We start from the raw sequence: 18,525 nt of genomic DNA on the forward strand, positions 1-18,525 counted from the left end.
GGCTGGACCTATACGCTGGGAAGTGGGGGTGAATTAGATTTGCTGCAAATAAATAACAAACCACAATAAATTGGAGGAATATACTTCAGCAGACTGTTGCGTTTATGGTGGGCAGTTGATTACATAGTGGCACTGCCGAGAAAAGCCAAACAAAAGGTTCCAGGTTAGTGGTGAGTGACATACAAAAAGAAGCACAAATGCTGCATCTGTGAAAAATAAAGTTTTCTTTTCGGAAAACTCTACAACAACAGCTATGGGTAAAAATAGCGTCAATGACACTGTAGCTCCCATCCTGGACTATTTAGTGTTTGTTCTCTGGTCAGATATTTGAACATGTGTGAAAGGGATAAAGTGCATGAAGTGAAAATACTTAAATGAAATGTACTGGAGACAGTGAAATATGTTTAATGTAATTATTCAGAATATAAAATGGAAAAATACAGAATTAGATATATCGAATACTGTGATACAACCATTAACTCAACAAGTCATTTACAATGACATAGTCCCCACTTGTAATAGGAGTATTAGTCTTGATGGGGCAGGAAAATGTGGTCATTAAGAAGTATCACTGGAGTGTATATGTTGAGATCTATGGGCACATAGGTCTATGTCGTTGTTCCCAATTTGAAACACATGAGGCATGTCTAAGTTATGGTTCTAAATCGGGAAAAAAGATCAGACCTCTAGCAGTATTGGCCAGCCAAGAAATACATATACGCATTATAAATGAGGTACAAGATGTGACATCTTAAGGTCTAATATCCTATCAAAATTGGAGGGTATAGAACTTGTGGTTACTGAAATATGCATATATATGTATAATCAAGGTCAAAGGTCATCGAGGTCACATGACATTTTGAAAAAAAAAATTATATTGCTAATTAATCCCTATATGCCAAAAAATCAGATCTCTAGCTCTATTCGCTTGCCCAGAATTAGATGTGTACATAATTAATGAGGTAAAGCGTGTGTGTCATAAGGTCTCTCCATCCTACTAAATACAAAGGACATAGCACTTGTGGTTACTTATTTATTGACATAAACATATATTTTAGGTAAAAGGTCATCGAGGTCACATGACATTTGGTCAAAAAATTTCTCTCCTATAGTTATCCCTATATACCAAAAATCAGACATCCAGCTCTATTGGCTCGCTCAGAATGAGATATGCGCATAATTAATGAGGTACAGTATGTGGCGTCATAAGGTGTCCAATCATACCAAACATGAAGCTGTAGCACTTGTGGTTACCGAGTTATGGACAAATATGTATATTTGAGGTCAAAGGTCACCGAGGTCACGTGACATTTTGTCAAAAAAATTGTTTTGCTAAGTTATCCCTATATACCAAAAATCAGACCTCTAGCTCTATTGGCTCGCTCAAAATTAGATATGTGCATAATTAATGAGGTCATAATTAATGAGGTACAATATGTGGCGTCATAAGGTGTCCATCATACCAACATGAAGGCTGTAGCACTTGTGGTTACTGAGTTATGGACAAATATGTATATTTGAGGTCAAAGGTCACCGAGGTCACGTGACATTTTGTCAAAAAAATTGTATTGCTAAGTTATCCCTATATACCAAAAATCAGACCTCTAGCTCTATTGGCTCGCTCAAAATTAGATATGCGCATAAGTAATGAGGTACAATATGTGGCGTCATAAGGTGTCCCATCATACCATACATGAAGGCTGTAGCACTTGTGGTTACTGAGTTATGGACAAATATGTATATTTGAGGTCAAAGGTCACCGAGGTCAGGTGACATTTTGTCAAAAAAATTGTTTTGCTAAGTTATCCCTATATACCAAAAATCAGACCTCTAGCTCTATTGGCTCGCTCAAAATTAGATATGCGCATAATTAATGAGGTACAATATGTGGCGTCATAAGCTGTCCCATCATACCATACATGAAGGCTGTAGCACTTGTGGTTACTGAGTTATGGACAAATATGTACATTTGAGGTCAAAGGTCACCGAGGTCACGTGACATTTTGTCAAAAAAATTGTTTTGCTAAGTTATCCCTATATACCAAAAATCAGACCTCCAGCTCTATTGGCTCGCTCAAAATTAGATATGCACATAATTAATGAGGTACAATATGTGGCGTCATAAGGTGTCCCATCATACCATACATGAAGGCTGTAGCACTTGTGGTTACTAAGTTATGGACAAATATGTATATTTGAGGTCAAAGGTCACCAAGGTCACGTGACATTTTGTCAAAAAAATTGTTTTGCTAAGTTATCTCTATATACCAAAATCAGACCTCTAGCTCTATTGGCTCGCTCAAAATTAGATATGTGCATAATTAATGAGGTACAATATGTGGCGTCATAAGCTGTCCCATCATACCATATATGAAGGGTGGTAGCACTTGTGGTTACTGAGTTATGGACAAATATGTATATTGAGATCAAAGGTCATCAAGGTCACATGACATTTTGTCAAAATATCCGAGATATCTGCGTGAACGGATGGACTCACGGATGGATGAACAGACGGACATGACCAAATCTATAAGCTCACTGGACTTCATCCGTGGGGACTAAAAATTTTGTCACTGCATCCTTTTTGCAATATGAATACGATAAGAAACTAAATTTTTATTTTTGTGGCCTTATACATGGGAGTCTATGGAGATCTGCCTTATACATGGGAGTCTATGGACGTGTAAACTAAAAATATGCAAATTTCACCACGATTTGCCCAAATTTGGGAAAGGTCACTCCTATGCACTTCCATACCAAGTTTCAAATCAATCGGACTTGTGGTTTCAGAGCAGAAGATTTTTTGACCAAAAATGGGAGAAAATTACAAAAAAATTCATGAAAAATAGCAAGTCCAAGATACTGACCCAAGATGCGCACAATCATTTCATGTCAGCCCAAACTACTTACATGCTAATTTTTCATGTAATCTGCTCAGTGGTTATTGAGTTTTTTCAATTTTGACTGTTTTTACATTTTTTCACTTAATTTGCATAGTTTTGGCAATGACAACTTCATTTGAACAAATCTCATCTACAGCCCATCATCCATGTACACACCAAATATCAAGATGAAATGTACAGCGGTTTTGGAGTTTTTGATGTTGACGGACAGACATACAGACATACAGACATACAGACATACAGACATACAGACGTACAGACATACAGACATACAGACATACATACATACAGACATTTTCCTAGCCTATAAGAATAGCTTCCATTGCCATATATACATATGGCTATGGGAGCTAAAAATTATAGACTACTGTAAGCCCAATGCCTTTCAATAAAAGCCATACAGCATAAAAACACCATTAGCTGCAGTGTTATGCATTATCCGATATTTTTGTTGTGCTTACAAAATACAGCTTCTTGTTCTACAGCCAAAATCATGTTGAAATGTGTGAAATTTAACTTGTCAAAACACCCTGTACATGTATGATGTCAAATGCTATTATTGACTACTGAATTCTGGTCTAGACTAAATCATTTTTCGACAATAACCTTGGATGTTTACACATTACATTGTGCTGATAATTAAAGCAGGTACATGTAGTTTGTATTTCAACATTCTTCAGGGAGATGAATGAAAAATGTTTTATCAAACAAGGAGAAATACTATGAAAAGTTGAAGCTGTTTACCCTTGATGCAATGCTAGCATGATGGCATCAATTAAATTGGCGTAAAAACTTTGAAAAATGTGGTTTATCTCTCAAAATCAACCAAAAAACATGATAATTTTGAAGTGTTAGGTTGAAAGAGAAATTCCCTGAAGTGAGAAGAAATCAAATAGAGGCTTTGATTGGTATTAATTTTTCTGCTTTGTCAACAAAATAGAACTGGAGAAATTATTGTACATCAGCAAAACTTGTAATTGCTTTTAGTTTTAAATATGTACTGGTAAGGAATGGTGCATATGTCACTATGGTCTAGACAGAAAGAGAATAAAAAAGAAATTGGTATTTCAGGTTGCCAGTTTAAATTCCATAGAAATATTATTAAGCAACCCTGAGTTGAAGTATTCAGACAGACTATTTCAAAGTTAGATGGTGTAAAACCCAGTGAAACCATTCATGTCCTTTTTCCTTCCATCTATCTTCCATTGAGTCTCCTCGTTGAATGGTGCGAATTTCACATCTGTCTCCTGGAAAATGAGAATCAGAATGTGAGATCAGCAAGAATGAAAATCAATGTTGAATTGTTTTCAGCAGAATGTCTTCTTACAGGTCCCGATCATTCCATTACAGGTATATAAAGCTTCATTTCTATGCGGTATCTGAAGTATTGCACACCCATGTCAAAGAAATAATAATGATTTCCAATATTCTAGTAATAAACTATTCCTATTATTATGTAAATGAAAATATCACTTTGTCACTGCTAGATAGTGAAGTATGAAATTTATAGACAGTTTCTTTAAGCAGAGTGGCACAGGTTTTATAATAAACAGCAGAGAAAATATCATTTTTGTGCTAAATAAAACATTTCACACAAACCATCAACATTTTCTAGAAAGTCAAATTCCATTCTGTTTCGACAAATTGGAATAACATTTTGTCTAAGAAACTCAATCATACACCCATAAAAGCCTTTATTAATATTCAAAATTGTTCCTGAAACCCAAGGAGTACAAGTAATTTTTTCACTGCAACGACAATTCTGATTTTTGAGGGAAACACTGTTTCAGGGAATCTCAATTAATCCAAGAATTCCAATGCTATGCTGACTTTACCTTTACGAAAATGTGACATTATGTAAATCAGAACATTCATCTCACTGAATATGATATTTAATTGCTGAATAAATTTAAATATCATTGCTTACCAAAGAATTCTTGTATGTTTTCAATTGGCACATGGTACGGTGGCCCTTTTTTGGAAAAACAATGAAATTGATCATTGTTAATGAATGGCTGGATGCAGTGATTATAGTCTCTTGAAACTTTGATATTTATTTAGATTATCTGACTTCTTTACAGAAACATCTTCATGCCTTGCACTACTACTCATACAGTACACTATGTCAAAACTACAGCAGATATTCTCATGGCAAGAAGCTGTAACTTTTGATGACCCTTTCGTTACTTTTTTCTTTAATGTTTACTACCTGTTTATTGTACAGTTCTACTTCCTAAAGTATGTTGAGATATCCAGCTTGTCAATTCAGTCTGTGCATTGCATGTAGACTGAATGTTATTGTTGACAAGTGAACTCTCAGTGGTCCAGACTAGAATTCAATTGTGAACAGTGACAGTGCATATTATACTATAAGATGCTGTGTCTACAAAGTAAATATTGTGTGTTTTAACAATGCTTTTGGGAATAAAACAAGAGTTTGACATTTTGCAACTGGAAATTTTATGCTTCTACACACTTCTTTTATTTTTGCCACCTGTAATCATATTTTTCTACATCCCTGCTACATGCCATGGGTTTGTGTCAATAATCATGACAGAGAGATTGTGTTTACCTGTATTACAGTGCATGATTGCCATCAGTTAAGTTTGCATTTTCATGCTAATTTGTGACATACCTTCCATCACAGTGGGGTCATACTCATTGTTCAGCATCAAACACTGCGCCCCAGGTTTCATCAGAGAAACCAAAATATCACTGTATCTGATTGAAGTGTGAAATTGGAAAGAATGAGAAACTAATGTGAGATATGACAAACATATGTTCAAAAATATACATTTTTCAAAATGTTCAAAAATATTTAATCTTCATTTCGATTTATGGTTTTTAGCCATAATGGATAGCATAGCAAAATGTATGACAAGGTAAGGTATTACTTGAAAAAATAAACTTTCCATTTCACATGACAATGGTAACAGCTCTTTTTCCTGGCATGCAGTTCCCCTCATCCTCATGTTATTGATTTTTTTGTTCAATAATTATACAAACATGAATAATACCAGGAGAAGGATATTAGGTTTTGTGTTAAGGTAGAACGCACATTGGGGACAGAGAGACAGACTCGCTCAAGTTTCTACAATTCTTTTCTGATCTACCACTTGTGGGGGCTTATTTCAAAGCTCTTGGAGAAAGAAAAACTTTCACTGGCTTAGTTTTTCGAAAAATTAAAAGTTTTATTTTCCCCATAGAGTTAACACAGGAATGGCAGCCAAAATTTGAATTGTGAAATGTTTGGTAATTTGTTTCGCTGGTTCCAAACTTTGCACCGTGACCCCTGATTTTTATTGTGATTTGGTAAGAGAATGGTTGAAAGTTTCATTCAGGAAATTTTGAGCAAAAGTTTAAGTCTTTCACTTTTGAGGCGCATACTACCTTCCATGTAATAATCTAAATCTTAACCTGTTGTTTTATATCAGTCATAGACAGTTGGTATTGAATAAGTAAAAGTCTGGGAATGAGAATAACTGCGTGCTTACTGTTTTCGTTTGCACGGTGGCATTGCCCCAAAGGCAAGTCTGTCCCACACTGCATCAAATTGACCTGCAATAGAACTAGATAAACAAAAAATAACATGAGGTGTGAAAAATAGTTGACAAGACCCATCTGCTACTATACAATAGATGTTTATTCTTCCTAACGTTTAGTCTTGTCAACTATTTTTCACACTTCATGCATCCATTATCTACAAGTACCCACTGCAAACTTCACATATGGACTGTGGTTGGACTGACCCACTTGATATTCACCACTAAAAAATAACAAATGATACAATATCATAATTTTTTCAGAAGATAACATCGACAGCACATCGGAACCTAACATACCACTATACATGTACATATTCTTTCAAAAGAAATGATCAATCACAAGATATTGGCATTGAATGGTGTGTGCACCCTATGCTAACATTTACACATCATTGACTCCAGTCTATTCTCTCCGATACACATTGTAAATTCACATATTACACATAATGTGAAATTTCAAAACAATTTCAAGCAATTCTTATTTTTACTCAAAGAGCTCATGCGTAAGAATAAATTAAGGTAGAAAAAATGCACCCCGAGGACAGACATTCATACTCTACAAATTTCTTAGCTCCGCTGTCAGCGATGTGGACCTTATCTGATTGGTGGATGTGTGGTGGCTATAGGCCATTTGGTGTCTGTCAACTTTTTACATTGAAAGCTTCTTCAAAACGGCCAGTCAGATTCCTTTAATTTTTGGAGTACAGGTCTTCAGGAATAACCTTAATCAGATTTGTACACATGGTCATGAAATATGGATATTTGCATTTTTTAGGCTAATTTTGCTTTTTTGGGCAAAAAATACCTTTTTCTCCTTAATAGCTTGGAGTAAGAAAAATTTCCACTTTCTTAGATTTAAAAAAATCAAAAATGACATTTTTCTCCATAGACTTCGCATATGGATGGCAGTCATTTTGAATTTCAAATATCAGTGAGTGTTAGGCAATTGTTTTCTTTAGCCCAAAACTGTGCACAGTGACCCCGGACTTCTATTCTCAATTTGGTAAGAGAATGATTGAAAGTTTCATTGAGGAAAGTTTTCAGCTCTTTTGCCTTCAAGGTGCACAGTTTTTCTATCTTAACATTGATTATTGCAAGGTGCAAATGCTACACAGTGCCATCTATTATCCGTGGTACTCCTGCTTTTGTTTTTATGAAAAAAAGTTGAGGACAACCAGTGAAGCGGACAATACATGTGTCATCAGAGCCAAGAAGTATAGTCAGTTAATATAATTTACAACTTACCTGGAAAAGTCAAAGAAATCACAGCAATAAACTTGGATGTTGTGATCTTTGCTCTGAAACAGGAGCAAAATAAGTTTTAATGAGAGACAAATATATTTGTCCTCAATAAACTATTGTGACAATTCAAATACAACACATTGATAGACTCAAGAAACAAACCTTCAAGCCAAACTTATCAAAAGCTTTTGTTTTTATAGAGGACAAGATCATGGAAATGTCAGTATGAGATAACAATGGTGTTTCAACAGTATTTTGGGTTTATTATGTGGCTGATATCTCAATTGAAATTAATACTTGCATGTTAAAGAATTTTTATGTAAAATGGAAGAATGGGATGTTGGGAATGGCTTAAAACTCAAACTAAGATATGACTGCCATCATTAATAACCTGTTCGCCCCCATTCCCACTAAACTGGTCCAGAATCACTATTAATAACAATGGATTTGGGCCAAACCATAAGTGGTGAAAGGGTATGACCTTGGGTTATTTTCTCTTTGTTTTCAAGTTATTTAATCACTTTGGCAGTTCCTTAAGTATTATACAAAGTGACAGAATAATAACAAATAAGGAAACACACGTGAGAGCAATAGTAAATAGCATGATTTCACAGTTTGACTAATATTGATCAATGTGTATTTAAGTAATAAGATAATAGAATTTATTATGACAAAGTGACTGTCAATTCACAGTATTGGATCAGATCTTGAAACAAATTGAATATCATAAATATAAGTATGCTATACTCATTAAGTCTAAATGAAAATGATTCTGGCATATCTGAGAAATGGCTCTGGAAGCTTCCACAGATGCACAGATGCATGGACAGACTGAATTCAAAACGTACAAGTCCACTTCCAGACTTCATCCAGTGAGGAATGATTTATATCCTCAAATCTCTGAAGTCTTGAACAAAGGTGATTTTTCCAGTTTTTTGTGAAGTGACTGGTGACTGCATAAACAGGCTTAATAAAGTTTTAGGATCGTCTAACGGTATGGCTGATGATTTTCTTAGCTAAGAGTGAACTCTAGTTCTCTTGTTCATAGTCTGTACACACCTTCCTTCTTGTGGACTCTCTAAAACAGCAGCAATCAGTGTGATAGGATATCAGAGCATGTTGCGAAAAATTTGGAAATGGTCAATAAAACGTTGCATTCTGAAGGTTGCACATGGAGACCGTTCTTTTTTCCTGAATTTTGCACAATCCACGTGTAATTGTATCAAATACTGACCACTCACATAAAACTAAGATAGATAAATATTAATTGTTACAAAACGAAAGTACCACTCAGGACTGGAGCAACAATGCATCGATGTATAGCTTACTTTGAAGATTGTTCCACTTTTCAGATTTTCCATCGGTGACACACTATAGTCCATTTGTTGTTCTTCAATAAAGTCTTTATTGCAACATCAGAAAACTCAAGTCCAGTGACATCATGGCCAAGATCTGCAAACCTGTATATAGGATCCAAAGGTAGATGTTATTAATCATTTTGATGCCATAATTACACCCTCTATGATTGCAGAAATCAAAATATTAATGTGTGACAGCTTCAATTCATTATATTGACAGTGTCTTTGACGTAATTAACCCTTGAGCACTGTAATTTTCTCCCGCCAAACTTTCAGTGCAATATTTTACCAATTTTTATGAATTTTTCTGTAATTTTTTGATAATTTTGGACCAAATGGACATCACATTTAATTTGCTACAGTTTTTTTCTCAAAATTTTGGCAAAAATCTGAGAAAAATTGACTGGGGTTTATTTTATAAGGGAACAAAAACAGACTTTGGCACTCAAAGGGTTAAAAATAATATTTTTACAGGACAGTGTTGTCGGAACTGTGCTCAAAGGTTGTATTGGAATATACAACCAAGGCAAACACTGTATCCAAGGTACATTAGTGAGTGATGAAGTTTAAAACGTTTGTCATGATGTAAATAGTAAAATTTACATGTTGCATCTATGTTGGCATCATGCATCTAGATATCGTGCATGAAATACATATGAATCCCTCTTTTTAAAACATTATTTTCATACCAACTGTCGATATTCGACCCATCACTATTACTAGCTTTAAGTGTTATACATAATTTTATGCTGGCAAGATTTAACACAATAGTAAACCTCTAGGAAAGACTTTTGTGATACAATATGCTGTTACATTACCACATCAATTTTACTCACCATTTTAGGTCAAGAGATTTTCCGCAGAGAGAGACAAATATTTTGATCCCTTTCTTTCCTCCAGTAAGCAGATCAATATTATCTATAAGATAACTTCATGCAAAAAACAAAAAAATTGACTCGATGATATGGATACTATAGGACATTATCAGTGAGAGGGTTTTCAAATCTTTTTATCAATTTAGGGAACAATATTTTTATCTATTCTTCAAGAAGAATAGTGTTTTCTTTCTTGTATACTCAGGACTATTTTAAAATGTGAAATTGTCACATTGCCAGTTTTACTACAATTTTGGTATGATCTGTAATGTTAAAGGCCAAACCAATGGACCTCTACATTGGAAAGCGGGGGTGAAGGGGTAAAAATTCAACATCAAACACTGCTTATTGAGACCTCACAGGTTTCTTTCTGTGTGATGTATTTCTCTATAATTTTTTCACATGCAAGAAGGGTTTTTTGTGTGCATGTCAAGAGATAGCCTGTTTTTATTTTGAACTATTATACTTGTTACCCAATTGTGTACAGTAACTGAACTGTTATACTCACTCATTTATTTGTTTTTTATGAAATCCTATTTGGCCCGTCAACCATCTATTCTGCCAGTATTCTTGCCCACCCATTTTAAGTTGACTATCGTCTGTACACAGTGTCTGAGCTGTAGCAAACCAAACTGCAACGAGAAAAAGGGTGAATCCTTATACTTGTAATGTTTACAAACGAGTGGTTTTTTGACTGCTCAAGCTTGTTGGAAAACCAAGTCAAGTGTTCGTCATCATCAAATTACATCAGATACTTTCAATAAATGACCTCTTTCTTTCATATTTTGGTTATATTGACACATATATGCTATTCAAATGTCACTCTCCTGTGAAATCTTACCTCTACCCTGCAACGTCCATCGAGATGATCTTATTAAAAATTTGCTGAAATTCTTGGCACGGTTCAGCATGAGGTTTCACTGCATTTGCCACAACACAAGGTGAATATTGAGTTTTACCAGTACTGTCTACCAGTCAATGACCTTTGACCTGGGTTTTCAAGCAAACAGCAGTATTCTGTGCATAACAAAAATATAAAAGTGCATATGTGACTGAGGTATTACATTCATTCAAACCAGTCTCAATCATTGCTTAGAGACCAAGTCCTAAACCCCTGGTTTTTGCATTTTTGCATCTTGCTGTAAACTCCTCCACTGCACCATTCACATAACTATTTCGTGTATTATTGTAGATCCATGTCAAAATTGTCATTATAAATGAAAGAGGGGTCTTGCCAAAACACATGGCATTGCACATTTCATGGGAAAATGGGTGTCGTTTGTGAAATAAACAATTAATCGCTCTGTATTCTGTCATAATCTCAAACAGTTGTGTGGCCACTGTCAACACACATTTTCAAAATCGCATACCATTTTTATTCTGGCTCAGACCATAGGGTCATAAGGCGTTATCAGTCATAGCAAGAGTGTAAAAATATTTATAAATTTATCATTATGAATACTGTTCATAAAAATTATTTATTTCTGTCGTTATTGTATACTTTCAAAAGAACCCTACTGCACTCGAATCCTGAATGACGATTAGTTTTCATGCAAAATTCAAGCAGTTGTATTACAGACCCTGTTATAATATATTTATGCTTACAAATATTCAAAATACAAAATAATGTTTCTGTCATTATTGTACAGTTACAAAGGTAAAAGTACCCTACAGCACTGAATGATGATAAGTATTTATGCCAAACTCACACAGTTATAGCTCAGACCCTCAGAAATATGGTCAATATATAGCAGCAGTAGAATTGCACGGTAACTTGATGCGCGGTCACTGTACTGCCTCGACAGACTCTTGTAACCTCCACAAATGTAATAATCTCCACAAATGTAATATCAACCACAATTGTAATAAAATCAACCACAATGTAATAAAAGAGTCAACCATTAATGTAACAACCCGCAACCACAAATGTAATAAACAAATTAACCATAAATGTAATAAAACACAACCATCAATGTAATAAACTTGAACTTGCATATGTGATCATTTCTTTATCAATGCCCTGAGTAAATAATAACTTTAATAAGACTAGTGGAATGTTATTGCATACTTTCCTGAACTAGGTTTCCTTTCCGAAACACAGAATAGAATACTTTGAAAACACTATCAGTAAACGGTGAGGTACCGATCAAAGCGTTGGATAATACAAGTGGAACAGCAGTTCTAGACACTGATAATTACATAATAAGGAAGCGTCAAAATAACTCGTCAACCAGTGATACCACACAAAGTTTATGACACATGACTCAGAACAAATAACAGAGAAATATACAACCTTATAACAGAAACTTACGACACAAAACATGTTGACGAGAACATGTATCCATATTTAAATCTAGTAAAAACAATACGAACACTACCTAGAACACAGTAGAACAAAATTAGACATCCTAACATCCCCAGTGAAGGAACAAACTTCAAGTGGGACAACATAGGAATACAGAAAATCTATCGATTATTCCACACAATTTATCCACTGAAGGCGAATTTGAGGCGACTGATTAAGAAAGTACGGCAAATTTCGAAAAAAAAACGGCGTTAAAGGATCGTAGTGTTATACAGTCTCCTCCACTCTGGAGTACAGACTGCACTGACGTTCAGATTACAGCTGTGTCTCGCCATGGCCAATCAGTTTTGTACTCAAAATAGGGAAACGTAAAATACACTTTCAAATACACAAAACACACTAAACGCAAACAATTAAGATATGAATAATGTGTAGAGTTGCTTTCCTTATTACATAGATAAATATTTAAGGGCTAATTCCTCAATTGCAACGACAAAATAGATTTATTACATTTATGGTTGACAAGTATTACATTTATGGGTGATTTTTTTATTACATTTATGGTTACCATTTATTACAATTGTGGTTGGTGTTTTTATTACATTTATGGGTGATATTACATTTATGGTTGATATTACATTAATGGGTGCACTTTATTACAATTATGGTTGATGTTACATTTGTATAGGATAAAGCCCGAGTATGAGGGTTTTATCCGACTTAAAAACTATCGCCCCTAACTGATATATTTTTGTTTTCAATGTGTTTACGTCAACCGTCCCCTTTGTCAATGTAACATGTTTAGGATATGAATTAAAACTTTTATTTGTGAAATAGCCTTCCAATGTAATGGAACATCCTATAAATGCCCTAGGGCACATTATATAAATGCCCTAGGGCACAGCAGATTTTTGTTGCAGCTGGTTTCCGCTGTGTTACCAAATTTGAATATTAAAACGTACCAGATGTCTACAGAATATGACATGTTCACTTTTGATTGGACAGTACTTTACTACGGCGCTGTCATTCGTTTCTTGAATTTGGTGACCAAGGCTTTATGAGTAAATAAAACACCCTGAATTGAGCACTCTGATTGGTCAATCAACAGTAGATAGTTTTTAAATGGAGGAGGTTACAACTCTAACTGTTCAAAGAGTCTGCCGAGGCAGTACTGTGACCTTGCATCACTGTTAATTACTGCGCAATGCTGCTGCAACTGCTACAACAGTGTGAATTTGGCATAAATACTTATCATCATTTAGGATTCGAGTGTTGTAGGGTACTTTTGTAAGTATACAATAATGACAGAAATATTAATTTTTTATCAAGAATGTTCATACTCGTAAATTTATTAATAACAGGGTCTGTTGTACAACTACGCAAATTTGGCATGAAAACTGATCATCATTCAGGATTCGAATGCCGTTGGGCACTTTTGTAAGTACTGACAGTTTTTGGATGACCTCAGTTTTCGGACATTTAATGACATGCTGTTCGTTGTACTCACTTAACTCTGTATTGATAGCATTTTACAAGTAATGTGACAGCATATTAAGTGAGGTGACGCTGCTGCCCAGTTTTGGATAGTTTTCTTTTCGGTAGAGGCTATTTCGGGCGCTACAAACTTGGCGAAGTTAGCCGGACCGTATGATACAAGGTGCCGAAAGCAACACAGACAGACAGCCCATGCACGGTACCGAGTCCGGGGTACCATGGCTCCATGGCTATGGCCTTGACCCAGTATATTTGGGTGTCAGTGTTTCTCGCCCCTTCTCCCCACCTTGCCCTGGATGTCATACGGTCTGCTTGGTGCACAAGCGTTTGTCACCTACCTTTAGTAGAATACAGAACAGCGCCTACCGTAAACGGACAACATGAGCATAGATAGATAGATATATATATTTTTGACCAGAGCTGACCTTTTGAAGATAAACACTTGCAGCGATCGTTGAGGGCGCTATGCACAAGAGGATGAAATATATGTAACAATGTTGCACATTTTTACCTAGGTGAAACAGTATCCTCTCGCTTTAATTCAGGGAATTGACAATAGTAAGAAACTTTGTTTAGTTTTATTTTTATAAATGGGGAGATAAGGTAGATGAAACAATGTGAGACCACTATTAAGTCTCCTCAATGAGGACTACAAGATTCAAAAGATTTTTCGCCAATCGGGTACGGAAGGCAATTTGGAAAATATGCGACCCAAATCAGTGTGGTTATATCACCGGGCGGGAGATAGGAGATAATATTGTCTTCACGAAAAATTATTGACTTTGCAAAAATTACCGATAAACCTCTTATTGTCATCAGTCTAGACCACACAAGAGCTTTTGTAAGACAGCTTTAAAGCTTTTATTGAACCACTTCTGACTTATTGCAATGTCTGCTCAGTACTTTTCATTGCTCTCTACCGAAAATCGCAATAAGTTGTTAAAAATCTCGCAAACAGCTGCTAAGATAATTGGTAGACCCACTCCGTCCCTTTCAGTGCTCACAGATAATGCAATACTGCGCAAAGCACGAGCAATCACTACTGACGTAAAGCATCCTTTGTATTCCTCATTTGAATTATTGCCTTCAGGAAGGAGATTTCGCTGCTTGAAATGTAACAAATTAAGGTTCAGCAAGAGCTTTGTTCCAACAGCCATCAAGAGACTCAATCTCTGAAGTGTATTTTTTTTTAGTGTGTTTGCTGACTTAGTCTGTGTTTGGTTTTGTTTTTGTTTTTATATGTCTGTCTGGTTGTCATTTCTATCCTCTGAGCTGTAAGGTGATTATCCTTTTTTTAGGACAATAAAGTATAATAATAATAATAATTTTGTAAGTTTGATATTTTCTTTTCCAAGTCCTTCCTTGACAAATAGTCAACTTCAGCTATCAGCTATGACTTCATCAAGTAGATAAAATAGTTCTTTTGTAACAATACTACATGTAAAAGTGAAATGGCTTTCTTTCTTGCAGTATCCAACCACGGTCCCTCCACAAAACCGATTTGTGGAGGGACTTGGAGGGACCGTGATCCAATTTCATAAGGGTGAGAGACACTGTATATTATGACAGTACTTGAAGTGCTAGCCGAAAATATTCGTAAAAGATGGCAGCATACTAGGTTTCATGCTACCGGACAAACAAGAAATTAAGAGTATGTAGATGATACAACTTTATACTTGATAAATGTTGAAACCATTGCAAAGTCTTTAAAAATGTTCAACAAATATGAAAAAGCAAGAGGTGCGACTTCAAGCCGCAAAAAGAAGAAATCTAAAAGTTTATGGGCAGTGAAACTGCACTGATTCAGGGGAAGGAATCGATTCAGATCTTGGGGGTCGGGTTTGAAAACAGTAACACGACTACAGAAAACTGGAAAATAGTGATTGAAAAAGCTTACGATCTGCCTAGCAGGACAATAAGAGTAATACGCTGACTGCATTGAAATTGTTGTACGTGGCATCACTTGACTACATACCTAGAGAAGCGTAATAAATGAAGCAAATAGAACATTATGGAATTTTATTTTGAGAGGCAAACAAGAATTTGTTATAAAAAGGGGCATTTTCATACAAAGACAGGACGATTATGGCAAAAAGTTGTCGACATTGAAGATAAAATTTATGCTCTCCAAGTGATGTGGCTTATGAAATTATTTGAGAAAAATCCGGATAATTTAAAGATACCCCTAAATGGGCCAGCTTATCAAAGTATTTCATTGCGGATATTGACAATAAACTGAAGAGCGATTATCACTATCTCCATTTAATTGCAAAGTCAAAAACAACCGAATTCCAATGGTGTATGGGAATATGTTGGATAACTCGAAGACATGCACTGAGACTTACAGGAGTTAATTTACAAACACCAAAACATAATCTTCTCAGTGAAGTTTTGTGGTACAATGAAAATATAAGGAATGAGAGAAGTGTCCTTTTTATGAAAAATTGTCAAAGAGTGGAATCTGATGATAACAAAATAACGCACCAAAACATATTGATTTTCTGATCACATCAGTAAGCGATGATTTCACGTTGTACACAGGGCGTGTTAGGGAGGCCGTTTTGCAGTCCGTAGACCGTGTTGCATCATAAAATTCAACGAGGTTACTATATATTACTATGACGACCTCAAATATAAACATTACCTACTTGAGAAATGTGCAATCACTAGAAATCACCGGTTATATCTACGCGGGTGTAAACGAAAAACTTTATACGAGACAATTGTCCATGAGAATAGTAGGCCTACCATAAATTGCAAGCGAATATGTGATGAGCAAAAGTCGAAAACATAACTTTTTGAAGGACTGAATTTCCCGATTTTGAAATTTTGGCGACCGATTTTTTCACTATTCTTTTGTAAATATACCAACTGCTATTTGTCTATCATTAGTCGCTAAAGCTGCTAGTTGAGCCTTATAAACTGATTCGTAAGGCTGAGGCGAAACCCTAGACTAAGTTATGAACAGCGGGTATGTAAGGCGTTGGTCACGTGACCTCGGGCTTGCCATTCACTCACTGTCAACAGTACCCTAGGTATCGCAAAACTGCCTAAACACACGTCATCTCTAAACAAACTCAAAAGCAGAAACCCAGGAACTTTACCTGACTTTCTTCTGTTCTTTGGCTAAATGTTAAACGGATATTCTGCCGATTTTTTATCGTTGCCACACCGATTGACCTTCAACAAAGTGTCCGTCACATCTTGCAGTACAAAATCGATGCAACCTTTGATAATTTTCATATCCAGCGTCGATTTCAATAGACGCACTAGTGTCTATGGATCAATCACGGATCCCATCATTACAATCATGTAGAATCAGATCGTACGCAACTTAGAAATCCTTGCGTTGAACTTTTAACTCCAGTGAACTTGTAAGGTCTATGACGCTATGTGGCCCCATATCAATCCCAAGTGCAGAAAAGTGTTTGTTATTTGCTTGTTTTGTCTTGTTTTGTTTTTCTAGCTTTTTTGCGATTTCTAAACTTGTTTTTTAATGTCACTTGAACATTTGTGGAGATTAGTTCACTGGCAGGCGGAGTGCTTAAATCGGTTAGCCACGAAGATAGTCCGTATAAGGAAAATAATGCCCGAGTTTGATTTTTCCTACATGCAGCTATGCTTGTTTAACGCCCATATGAAAAAAGTAAACTTTTCTCATAATTTCCTCAAGGAATATTTCAATCATTCTCTTTCCAAATCAAGAATAAAAATTTGGGGTCAGCGTGTAAATTTTTGTACTAGGGAAATTTATAATTTACCCAAGATTTACCGATATTTTCAATTCAAACTGCAGCCCCAGAGGCAGGTCAACTTTAAGATAGTACGCGCCTTAATGAAAGACTCAAACTTTTGCTCAAAATTGCCTAAAGAAATATATTTCAACCATTCTTTCTGAATCAAGAATTTAAGTTGCAACGTTGCAGGTCACCGTGCAAATTTTGATTCCAGAGAAACAAATTATCCAAGATTTCTCGATATGTTAACTTCAAATTTGCCGCCAACTCTGTGCTTACTCTACGGAGAAAAGTAAAATTTTCGATTTTCATAAAACAAAGACGGTGAAGAGCTTTGAAATTAACACGCCCTTACCAAGTTGTACACCAGAAAGAATAGAAAAACTTTGAGAGTCTGATTAACTGTTCCCGAGGCACATTCTACCTTATAATTAACCCGAACAAAAAAGCTACGAATGTAACATGCTTTGTAGTAAACTGTCGGGCATCCGACACGGGGACGCTTGTAAATCCCCGACGACTATCTATTTCGGAAAACTACCACGTTGCGGTCTCTCTCCTCAGACTAATATTAAAGTGGGTTTTCATTTTTCCAACTGGAAACGGTCGAAATCTCAGCTCAAACTAAAGAAAGTATGGCGTGTGTAGGACTCAAAACTCGAATATCAAACTCCTTTCTTTGGAACTATCTTCATATTTTTCATGCGACCTAAGGTTTTTTGCTTACTCAGCTGAAATGCGAGTCCGCTGTTTTATTGCAAATGTCGGGCTAATATCGTTAGACCGTCGTCGTCGGGCAGGCGGTTTACACCTCGAATTCAACATTATCACACGGTTTGGAAGGACAAGAAATAAAGATATTTTACCATTTCTTTTACCAACCATTGGGAATTTTTGGTCAAAATCATAATAGATTTCTCCGGAGCCAAAATAGTCCAAAAAGGTTGATGACCTTGGTTCAACCCGGGTCATCAAGCTCACAACTTTGCCAAAATTTTGCGTCTTTAGAAACAGAGAGACCGGCCCAACGTTATTTCAATGACTTTATTCTAACGATCCATATCAT

General features: G+C 35.7%; 1 protein-coding gene across 2 annotated transcripts; it reads right to left on the reverse strand.

The window, feature by feature from the left end:
* Positions 1–2,356: 2,356 nt before the first annotated feature.
* On the reverse strand, positions 2,357–14,176 carry LOC139133991 (thiopurine S-methyltransferase-like). Of its 2 annotated transcripts, XM_070700822.1 has the most exons (10): positions 14,061–14,176; positions 10,765–10,940; positions 10,432–10,555; positions 9,885–9,977; positions 9,019–9,150; positions 7,694–7,746; positions 6,398–6,472; positions 5,539–5,624; positions 4,831–4,875; positions 2,357–4,150 (listed from the first exon to the last, which is right to left on the reverse strand). In XM_070700822.1, the coding sequence occupies exons 5-10, from the start codon at positions 9,070–9,072 to the stop codon at positions 4,038–4,040; spliced, it is 426 nt and encodes a 141-aa protein (XP_070556923.1). In that variant the 5' UTR covers positions 9,073–9,150; positions 9,885–9,977; positions 10,432–10,555; positions 10,765–10,940; positions 14,061–14,176; the 3' UTR covers positions 2,357–4,037. The 2 variants fall into 2 exon arrangements, with proteins under 2 accessions (XP_070556923.1, XP_070556924.1); XM_070700823.1 differs by lacking the exon at positions 10,765–10,940 and having other exon boundaries at positions 14,061–14,142.
* Between the last annotated feature and the right edge of the window lie 4,349 nt (positions 14,177–18,525).

The sequence above is a fragment of the Ptychodera flava genome, chromosome 5 (genome assembly GCF_041260155.1).
Source record: "Ptychodera flava strain L36383 chromosome 5, AS_Pfla_20210202, whole genome shotgun sequence".
Classification (NCBI taxonomy): Eukaryota; Metazoa; Hemichordata; class Enteropneusta; family Ptychoderidae; genus Ptychodera; species Ptychodera flava.